This window comes from Microtus ochrogaster, unplaced genomic scaffold (genome assembly GCF_000317375.1).
Source record: "Microtus ochrogaster isolate Prairie Vole_2 unplaced genomic scaffold, MicOch1.0 UNK5, whole genome shotgun sequence".
Lineage (NCBI taxonomy): Eukaryota > Metazoa > Chordata > Mammalia > Rodentia > Cricetidae > Microtus > Microtus ochrogaster.
In genome coordinates this window covers 9,797,635-9,808,987 of record NW_004949103.1, presented here as the reverse complement: position 1 = coordinate 9,808,987, position 11,353 = coordinate 9,797,635, and the positions used below count along the sequence as shown (strand labels likewise).

The 11,353-nt window shown below is 45.1% G+C and overlaps 1 protein-coding gene across 10 annotated transcripts in view; it reads left to right on the top strand.

Moving 5' to 3' along the window:
* Positions 1 to 9,882, top strand: part of Ldb2 (LIM domain binding 2) — a 341,887-nt gene extending 332,005 nt beyond the window's left edge. Inside the window, exons 6-9 of one of the 10 annotated variants that reach the window (XM_005365996.3) lie at positions 1,635 to 1,758; positions 2,766 to 2,911; positions 5,322 to 5,464; positions 8,502 to 8,647. In XM_005365996.3, the coding sequence (XP_005366053.1) occupies positions 1,635 to 1,758; positions 2,766 to 2,911; positions 5,322 to 5,426 (375 nt within the window). In that variant the 3' untranslated portion in view covers positions 5,427 to 5,464; positions 8,502 to 8,647. Of the gene's footprint in view, positions 1 to 1,634; positions 1,759 to 2,765; positions 2,918 to 5,321; positions 5,465 to 8,239 lie in introns of all 10 variants that reach the window. The other 9 variants (XM_013353332.2, XM_005365995.3, XM_026788675.1 and 6 more) reach the window with 9 other exon arrangements.
* Positions 9,883 to 11,353: the final 1,471 nt, after the last annotated feature.

The following is an 11,353-nucleotide window of genomic DNA, read 5'->3' as shown; positions in this document are numbered from 1 at the left end:
GGATGTTCACCTTACTAAACCTGGATGGAGGTGGGCGGTCCTTGGACTTCCCACAGGTCAGGGAACCCTGATTGCTCTTGAAGCTGATGAGGGAAAGGGACTTGATGGGAGGAGGGGGAGGGAAATGGGAGGCGGTGGCAGGGGGGAGGCAGAAATCCTTAATAAATAAATAAATTTAAAAAATAAAAAAAATAAAACACATATTCAGGGCCGCACGTGCAGACTATGTGAGGAGAAAGGACTGGGCATGAAAGTCTGTGCTTTCAGTTGTCAGATCACGTGGTTCTAATGGACGCATTCCTTAGACTGCTCTCTGGGCCTGAAACTGTCTTGTGGTCTTTCGAAGAATTGCTCCTTAAATGTATCTGTTCTTTGGAGCCAAAACTGGGACATGGAGGTAAAAGGCAAAGTGTCAGCATTCCAAGAATCTCTAACACAGTGGAAAGGAGACTTCAAAGGCAGCGGAAGTCTGTGAGGCAGCAAAGGCTGGATGCAATGGAAGATTCAAAGGGACACCACTGCAGTTTACACCGGGAGATGTAGGGGGGCACAGCAAGCAGCCTTCTCTGTATCTTCAAGGATGTGGCAGACATTGGCCAGAAGGAGGAGGTAACAAGACTCAGGGAGCAGAACACCTCCGAGGGGGGTGTGCTGCAGGTGAAGGTTGATTGGGGGAAAAGCCAGAGGAAAGCATATGCCTTTCCTAAGGCAACCATGATTTACACAGGGGCAGGCATATGCTAATATTTGCATCACTGTAGCCCCCAAGTCTTATGGATAGTTCATTCCAAGTCACAGGCTTTGTCCTAATAGGCACGGTGCTCTCAGTACTGTGGTGTTCTGACATGCCTGCCACCAAAGGAATCCAAGAGTCTGTGGTCATCCTAGCTAACTTTGTCTTTTTGTTTCATTCAATCTTTGTCATCAAATGTTTTGGACCAAAGTCAAGCTAAAAAGCTACGTAAAGCATGCGACAAGGTGGCAAATGTAGAGTCAGAATAAATTCCCCCACGTGGAGTGGCTACAGACCTGCGCCACGTACACGATCTTCACGGGTGAAATAGAAATAAAAATGAGCATATGAGTAAAAACACATCTAGTGTTCATTATCTACTTTTATGAGAATTGGCATCAAGAAGCATCAGCTTGCTCTGCAAAGTTTAAAAGATGCATCTCCCCACCAGATAACCCGTGTAAACCAGCACTGGCATGCACAGTGTGTGGTTACACAAACAGGAAGAGCAGCCAGAAGACAGAGCTGAAATCGGAGCAGTGTGCTCCATGGAAGAGCACTTTTCCTTTACCCGGGGAGAAGCCGCTGAATTCATTACAGAACTGTGTCCAGCCTTAAGTCTGTACGAGAGTGTATATGTGTTTCTGTGTGTGTGTGTGTGTGCGTGCGTGCGTCCATGCATGTGCGTGTGTGATCACACTCAGCTGTAACACCATGTTATAAACGATACTCCATTAAGTGGGTATACTCAAGTGTGGCTTATAAGTCTTTCCCTTCAAACTTACATAGAGAAAATCAAGACCAGCAAAAAAAGCTGGCTAATGGATTCCAGCTGTTAGAATTATTATTGTAATTAATATGATCAAGTAGCTGAACACCGGTGACTCTGAATTCCTTGCAGTTGTGTGTAATACTGGAGCCAATGCAGGAACTGATGTCGAGACACAAAACCTACAACCTCAGTCCCAGAGACTGCCTGAAGACCTGCCTGTTTCAGAAGTGGCAGCGGATGGTGGCACCACCAGGTATGCCCTGTTCTTCACTACCTTTGTAAACATGCTCTTAGATATTCTAGGGATGAAGGGCTCTCAAAAAAAAAACTATGATGATCAGACATTCATCAAAAAGGGTTGGTTGCCACGAGTAATCCCATCATGATCTGGGGCATAAATATGTAAAACTCTCTAAAGATATATTTATTATGTGTATATGGATGGTACTGCATTGGACATATCTCAATACAGAACAAAAGAGACAAGTAAATTAATAATCCCTACCACACATCACAATGGATCATGTTTGTCCCATTATTCAAGGCCCAAATATTTTTCACTATGTGAATATGCTTTTCTTGAATAAGTCTAGTTTCCCTCATTTTCTTGTTATACCATACTGATACATTCTTTTGAATAATCTTCAAGTTAATAAATAGCCTTTATTAAAGACCAGAGTCCAAACTACCGGGTGTTCCTACACACCTGAAAAGCCCCAGTCTCACCAAGGCTGAAGCAACCGATGATATCAAGGTGTAAGAAAGAGGGGTTGCCATGAGACATGGGTACAATGGGGCGAGTGTTGCACATAACTTTGCCAGCATCTGTCTAGAGTTAATACTTCGTTGACACCTTGAGTCTTCTGAGGTCCTTGCTTCCTTTGTTACAAAGAGAAAAAGTAGACTAGTTCCTAACTTTTCTACTGGTAAAAATATTTTAAAGTTCAATTATGAAAATGGTACCTGTAACTTGCTCCTACAGTACTATAAGTGAGTCACAGATACATAAATAGACCAAGCATTTAAATAAAAATCATGCCATAGCTATGTGTAGAAGAAAAGAGTTTCACAAATTTTGTGCTAGAAACAAATCAACCATTCTCTTTTATTGTTATTTTTAGCTTACACAAAAAAAGGGGGAATTTTAAATAGCTCCCTTTTCAAACGGGAGAAAAGAGCGACACGGGAATGACACTATACTTAGGGGTGCCTCCTACTATTGCCCTGGAGCCCAACCCTCTCCCCTTTTCCCTATTGCAGCAGAACCCACAAGGCAACCGACAACCAAAAGGAGAAAAAGAAAAAACTCCACCAGCAGCACCTCGAACAGCAGCGCCGGGAATACCACCAACAGTGCGGGCAGCAAGAAGAAGGCCCCGGCTGCGAGCCTGAGCCTGTCCAGTCAGGTACCTGTAAGTCTCTCTTTGCTTTTAGGCCTGAAGCCTTCCCTTTCTCTTCACCCAACTCAGGGGGCTGGGATTCCTCTCCGAACTTAAAAAAAGAAAAAGGAAAAGAAAGAAGGGTTCTGAGTAGTTTGGTGGCGGGAGGAGGAGCACGGCAGGGACGGGGTGGGATGGTACAAGAGGTACGAATCTTACCATGGTAACGTCCCCTGCGAGCGAGGAATTAGGAGGGAATATTAAGAGTCCGTGCTGTGATGGGACCTGAATTAAAAAGCCATCAGAGTCACTGGCAGGAGACATGGCACTCAGGGTTTAATTAAAGCATCACTTAGCAGCATGCCTGGTGGCATATTAAGGCCTCTCGACTGCAGCCTTGGAGACCCAATATGCCCCTGGAAACTGGTCCCCTGAGCTCCAGTCCCATGCTGTAATTTGCCTGGGCCTTCCCAGCATGAGCCTCCCTCGTATTTAAGAGCCAGGCAATTAGCTTGCAGCCACTAGAAGTGCAGCTCAGGAAACTTTTGTCTGACGGATCCGTAGCTCCTGTAGAGCCAGCCCCTGGCTTGATCTTACCTCTTTTGGCCCCTGATCTTTTCCTTTCATTTCTGGGCCTGGACAAAGGCCACTTGCAAGGGGTGCTGGATGAAACTTTGAAACTGAGCCTTGAAGGTAGTGTCCAAAGAAAGTAGACTGCAAGGCTTTCTTCATCCCTGGTTGATTCTTCTCAAACTGAACCATGGCCTTTCCTGCCTCCAAATCCTCATTGCGGTGTTAGACTATCACTTTCACATACTCCTGTCTTATGAACACCTGCTGCCACCACTTGCCATGGTTCCTTATGGGTTCTCTGCCCATGCTCATGACTGTCACCAGGCATTTGACCCTTCCTTGACACTGTGACTTTGGAGGTACACGCCTTTCCATGCTGTGGCATCCTTATCCTTTCCACTCGCTCTTTATCTGCTCTCCTCGCCAGCCTTTTCCTGATCCTGCTTCATCTCTTTCCGTAAGAGTAACCTTTTGTCTGGAAATTCCCCACTTGCAAATGTGCCTCTCTAATCTGCCCCTTGGCCAACTTCTTACCGGTCCATTCTCTTTAGACAAAATAATCCCAGTGCTCAGGGAGTCCTTGAGTTGCTGGAACTCTTCCTTTCTTCCACAAACATGTGTGTGGTTTCCATGTTCACTGCATTAGAGAGAAGGGGATAGTAGAAATAACAGCCCCCGGGTATTGAAAGGTTATTTCAGTTTTAAGACCACTAAGAATTATTAAGCTTAAGAAATGCAATGTGTTTCCAAGCAGTCCTTCATTTTCTGAATAGACCTTTGCACTCACCATGCCTGACGATCAGAGGGGGAAAGTTGGCAGAGTGAAATCTGTGTTTTCTTATTAAAGCAACAAAGAGTTGTACCTGTTCCTGTTACACAGGAACTGGAGAATAGAGAAAATGTTCCCATCTAAAAAAATGGACTGAAAATGCCCACATACGCAACCCATGTATTCATCTAGTCCTGGGTTTGGAAACTAACTTTTGTTAGTATCCTCTAGCAAACAAAGAAAAGGAGCTCCAGAGAATTCTGGAACCAGGGCGTCGTGGCTGAAAAGTATGGCTACTGAAGGAATTTAGGTCAGCTCTTTAAGCATTCTCTAAGACCCTATTGGATATGATACTACGCAGGGGACAAACAGCTCCGAAATGAAAAAAAAAAATTAAAAACAAGGCCAAAGAGCCCCTGTCATTAAAGAACTCACTTCTTAACTTGGGCATGACCAAGAAGTTACCTCTTTCATGCCGGCTCACAGAGCACACCACGTAGACAAGAATTCTGGCAGGGAGTGTTTGGGAGGCCATCTGTTAGTGATGTCTGCCATGATGTAAAAGTTGAGAGTAAATGTGTACCTTATATCTTTTAGCCTACCTGTCTGAGTGGAATCATTTCCACTTTAGCAAGCCTGTAAGTTTTTCTACTCCACGACCCTCCTGTTCTCTAAACCAAGAAATACGTTGGGGTAGTTCTCACGGGTGTGGATTTTGTGTGCACAGGCATCACTAAATAGAGAGATGAATGCCAGCCGTGTTCCCGTACCATGCATTTTAAGGTAATGTCACGAAATAGAAATTGCAGATGACTGGGAGAAGCAGGAAGAAAGTCGAGTTAAGAAAATGCACAGACTCTTCAAGTTCAATGGGTTTTAAGCAAGAGTGACCACATCTTTTTAAGCACTTTTGACTGAATCAACATCATCTTATTGTTTGACTAGAAATGATCTGCAGGCATCAGCTGCCTGGTCCAGTGACCACAGGTCTGAACTGCAGAGATTCTACAGCAACCATGTATGTGTGCGCGTGTGCGTGTGTGTGGCCAGGACTAGGGTTTAACCCTTGGATTCTGCTTCTCACTTCATGAGCAGGGGCTAGGAGCCATCCCGAACTGCAGCCTCAACCCTGGGAGGGATGGAGACCTGTGTCATTCTACAGCAGTGACCCCTTCTGGCCAATTTAAGGAGAAGCATTGAGGGGCCCTGAAAGGAGTCACTTCCAGTCCTCCTCAGAGGTTGGTGGTCCTTGCACGGGGGATTAGTGAGAAGGTGTGAAATGGGCAAAAGCTGGTGGCACCTCCAAGCTCCCAGCTCAGGAGCAGAGGTCAGCCTCATGGGGGAACCAAGGGTATGTGGGCTCCTCTCAGGTGGATTGTTGCACCCCCAGTGTGTCACAAAAGCTGGACATGGGAAGGAAAGTCACTCTCATGGCGGAAGTGGGATTTCCAGGACATGGGGGTGGAGACTCGCATTTCACATCCCCTAGCTAGCAGCAACCTGGAATGAACAGCCTATCTCCTCTTACTTTGTGTGACAATAGCAAGCAGAGACAGCCGGGGAAGAGCAGCACGGTACTTCTGTGAAGGTGTGAAAGGAACCAAAGAGAAACCAAATAGAGTTCAAAGAACTCTCTAAATGGCCTCCAGCACCATGTGCGTAGAAAGTCTGAAGTTCTTTTTATTCATTAGTCACCTGTCAGTCAACTAAACCACACGCACGCATGCACAGCACACATGCACACATGCATGCGTGCACAAGCACATGCACACACACACACACACACACACACACACACACACACACACACACACAGTTATGCTCCTAATTAAGAATACTTTCAGAAGAACCAACAAAGCCAATGTAGCAGCTCTCTGAAACATAGCACATTTACAAACACATACACCTGGGCATATTTTCCAGCTTCTTCTGGTGTGTGGGGATAACATGGGGTTCTCCACATATTACAAGCCTATGCTAGAGCCCCCCTGGAGAGACTCAAACCACTACATGCCTATTTTTTTTTTCTTGCATGGATGTCATTTTCTAATGCAGAGAGCACATCTGCAGTGCTGGGGACTTTCCTTCTAAAGACACGCTGAAACCAGCCGCTTCTTCCACTTCCCCTCTGCTTCCCAAACCTCCTTTGCTTCTCCATATTCTTGTAGCTTCTCTCGATGGCCTTGGAATCACAGTACTAACACAGACCCACATGGTTGGTTCTATGGTCCTCTTCTGCCCGGAGACACGCAATGCATGTCCCCCACATCTGTCCATCCAAGTGTGTTCATTAATCCTCACGCTGAGCTCTGCCAATCTTTCCCTTCCTATCCTTTCTGCCTCCTTTTGTTCTTCATCATAAGTACAGTCTCCTAATTGCCTGTACCTAAGTGTCACTCTCTTACCCTCGGACTCCCGTGAGTGAAATGGTAGCCAGCCTCTGCTAATTGAATAATGTTCACACATCTGTGCAGTGTCTACATTTCATTTAAAACCACAGGGCCCTTCTTCCCAGTCAGAAAGACAGTGCCTAATTCTGCATCTCATCTTAAGAGTCCTCATGAGTCTCCTTACATGCAAGTGTCACTTCTGGCTCATGGTTGCCTAGCGAACACTCTTGGAAGCACCCAGTTCAGTATCTGACCAGTACCCTTAGCAGTACCTCTATTGCTGAGTTAACCAAGTTCACATTTCATGTATTTACTCCACCTGAGCCATTTCTCCTTAAAAAAAAAAAAAAAACCCAAAAAACAAAAAACTACAAGTTCACAAGAATGACTAGTCAAAAAACATAGTGCGGAAAATCATCTCATCCAAATAAAGAAGGACGCAGGGAAGGAATAATCAAAACAGGGTTTTCCATCCCGGAATAGACAAGGTGCTGATTAAGGAGTTTGTTCAAGGGACACCTTCATAGTTCTAGATGGTATCAGAGAATGTTGCTCCCTTGTCCAGAGGCTAGGCAAAGCTCCCCAAGGTTTTAGAAAAAATGCCCAGGGGTCAAACGTTTTACTGAATTAACTTTGCTGCAAAGAGCTGCACGCCCATCACTCCAATGCTGCTGGCCTAGCAAAACTTTTTGTTGCTTCCTAGAGGCTGAGAGTAACATGCCCTCCTCAAGCCTTGAGCCTTTAAGTAAAATGCTGCTCGGCTCCTACCCAGAAGAAAGCTAGCCTGCCCCACACCTGGGTCACATTCCTATATAATGAATCCCCTTTGAACAAAGACGCTGGAGCTATGTCTTGCGTGTAGCCCTGCCCCTACTCCAGCCCAGGCTGCTCCAGCTGTGGCTTCTCCAGGAGCTCCCAGCTCCAGTAGGTAGCTTTCTTGTTTGCATGGAAGAACAATTTGTACTTAAAGGAGTGATTACTCAGATTCTTCTCGCTTGTCCCCATCCCTAATGACTGCCAGCTCCATCGGTGTAATTATAATTAGCTCGCTCTTCATCTTTCTTTTATGGGACCAGCTGGACAGACTGGTTCTCTTTACTGCCCAGATTGGTAGCAGGGTTGCCTGTGTGGAGATAGGTGACAGGCACCATGAAATAACAGATGGTAAATTCAGGGCTTGTTGGCAATCAGCAGGTTTTTGCTAATGACTTAATTAGCTATGCAAATTGTCAAATCAGTGTGAACATTGTTTTTATCGAAAACTTTACCTAAATTAATTACCATAATTAAGTAGCAGAATGTCAAGGATATTGGCTGCATAAAAGGACCTGGCAGAGTAGAAAAGAGAGGGATTCTGTCTTCAATTAAAATGTGTATCATCCTGGGGACCGAGAATACCATTCGGAATGAGTTGTGTGGGTATTGTAGGAAGGTACCTTATGTATCCGTGTGTCCCAGCTCTCTGCAAGATGACAGGGCCACTCACCAGGCCTCAGTGAAAGTGGCGATTTTTGGAAGGTATTGTCAAAAAGGTTCTATTGCCCTCTCAGAAGTTCCCCGGGTCAGCAAGTTCCAAGCGTGGATTTTTTTAATTTTGAAAAATCCATTTTTTTATTTCTGCAGATTGCTAGCATTGCTCGTTCTCCGGTGTCAGGCTGCGCACTAAGGACATAAACTCGCGTGGTTGTTACACATCAGGAGGCGATGTTTATTTCCTGTAGAAATCCAATATGCGTCTCGGCCCCCCGACATTGAGACTTGACCCGGTTGTACAGCGCACACGAGTGTGTCTGTCCTAGGTCCCCCGAGCGCCTCCCGGTGTTGTTTTAAGCTGAGCTTCTCTCCCCTAAGGTTTCCCTGTAATAATGTCAGCTGCTGTTCACAGGATGTGATGGTGGTAGGAGAGCCAACTCTGATGGGAGGTGAGTTTGGGGACGAGGACGAAAGGCTAATCACTAGATTAGAAAACACGCAGTATGATGCGGCCAACGGCATGGACGACGAGGAAGACTTCAACAATTCACCTGCCCTGGGGAACAACAGCCCGTGGAACAGTAAACCTCCCGCCACGCAAGAGACCAAATCAGAAAATCCCCCACCCCAGGCTTCCCAGTAAGATGGGCCTGCCCGGCGCCTGATTCCACTGTCCCATAGGCCCAGTGGGGTAGAATTCCAGTCGCAAATCTCTATCAGGAGAGGAAAGAGGTGAAATTTAAACCCACACAAACAAAACGTTTCCATGCAAAAACCTATTTCTAAACATAACAACCTGGTTTGCTTTCTTGCGATTTTTTTTTTGTTTTTTTAATTGAGAGGATTGTTCAAATGAGCCTCCGTGGCCTCTCCTTGGAGGCCTTCACACCAAGTACAGACACTGTCCCTGGCGGTAATTGGCAGCAGCAGAGGCTATCCCACCTCCTGGCACGGTCTTCCCTCCCTCTTTGTGTTCAACTTCCTGTCCATGCACCTACCGGAGGCCATGCTGTCCGAACGTGCTCAGGATCACAGTCACATGCTGACCCCCAACTAGAGATGACTTTTTAATATTGTAAAATATTTTCTGCTTTTTGACTTGTATTTGAGAGTTTCTTGTTTCAGTAAAACAAAAAAAAAAGAAAAAGAAAAAGAAAAGAAAAGAAAATCTGCTTTGGGAAAGTAATTTAAATGTATTTTCCCCCCTTCACTTTCCATTGGTTTTCTGCATAGCAAGAGCCCAAGAAGACACAGCTAGGTGAGTTTCTGGCAAGCCAACCCTAATTGGTTCTTGAGTCTGAGTTGTTTCAGTTTAGGCCAAGTACTGAAACAAGGAATCCTCAAAAATATATGGGTAGATTTTACTATGTACACAGAGATAAACGGACCCTGGGAAGTGTATGCATTTGTGAACTCGCTGTGGGTCCAAATATTTTCAAGCCATGTAATCCATTAATTTTGTGGAAAGCTTAATAAATCTGAAACTTTTTGTATTTCTTCTTTTTTTAATTGTAACTGAGTTGACTGAGTTGGTGGTTGGTTTTTTTTTTTTTTTCATGCTATAGTTCTTGTATAATATTTTGTAAATCCTTCACCTGGTTCTCTCATGGGAACTTTTCTTTTGGGGCAAGTTCAGTGTATTTATGTGAAGCTTTATAAGAGAACTAATTTTTCCATTTGCATATTAATATGTTCCTCTATACATGTAAAGACACAGTGGCTCCGTGTGTCATAAAACAGCTGTATTTTATGTATGCTTTACTGGTAAGTGTGCCAATAATAAACCGTGTTAATGACCAAAGTAACTGAATCTGAGTTTTGGTGTGAGTACTTGTGAGTCCATCTGCTCACAATTATGAGAAGTGTCAAGACGTCTCATAATTCACTTAATATCCAGACACCAAACGGAGTGGTATTATAATACCCGTGTGAAGCAGGCTTACTGCCCACCGACTTCTCTGAGACAGAATACACTCCCAGGCAGCCAGTCACATAAAAACTGATTGGTTACCCACAAATGGGCAGCCAGAAAAGATGAGAGTCATGCCAGCCAGTCCTCTTAGGCTCAGAAATGCTGCCTAGGGCAGGCAGGAAATATGTGCATGCCGCTGACAGATCCTGGGAAGTACACCCCTGCCCTCGTACAACATCCTGGTCACTGGAACCTCTAGGCCAAAGTACAGAGGGCTCTCTTTTTCTATTTTGTGTTGCTATAAGATTTATAAAGAGAAGAAATTTTCTTATCAACACTGAGGCTTAGAAGCCTGACACCAAGGCGCCATGGCCTGGCAAGGGCTTTCTTGTGCCACCCCAAGGCAGAAGGTGAGAGGGTCGATGGAGGGACAGGGAGGAGGAAGTGGCTTTCCTACACCCTTATGAGAAACCCACTTCCAGGATAGCTCACCCACTCTGTGATAATAGCATGCATAACTGATGGGAGCAAAACTCCAATAACATTGTTAATTATTTTTAACACTGTATTTTTATACTTTGAGAATGTCATGAAATATATTTTGATTCTATTTACCCCCAACTCCTCTCAGGTCCACTCACTCAACTTGCCACCCCCTCCCAATTCCATACCCTCTTTTTGCCTTTTAATAACCCAGTAAGTCCAATTGGTGCTGACCATATACTCCTAAGTGTGGGCCCATCCACAGAAGTAAGGTCCAGTCACCAGTGGCCACACCCTTGAAACACTAACTCTCCCTCCCCTAGAAACTATCCCCTGTCAATACCTCCTCAGTTAGGAGTGAGGGCTGCTAGGAACCTGCCTGCTTCCTGCTAGGATGCTGACTGGACTGATCTTGTGCACACACCCAGAGCTGCTGAGGGCAGCTGACTTTGTCACGTCTTAAAGACCCCACCTCTCCACACACGGTACCACTAATTAAGCTTCTAATATGTGGAGTTTAGGAGACACACTGAAACCACAGCAGAAGGCATCTTGTTGCTGGGACAGCAGGTTAGGATGGAGCATAGAGCCTCTAGCCTGGGAAGGCAGAGACTAATGCAAGTGGAGAGGTCTTGAGTCCCCCTACTGAGGGTGTCTTCTAGAGAACTCACCAATACTACCAGCACAGCTTTTAGTTACTCCATACAATAAGTATGAATATTAATAGCCCCACTTTTGAAAGTCAGTGTCCCTCGACTACTTCCTTTGTCTTTATATACTGAGTGTAGAAAACTTCGCTTGAGTAGCTTTCATGTTGAAAGAAATTCCTCGCATCTTTCCCACTTTACAGCAATAATGAGGTGAGGAGA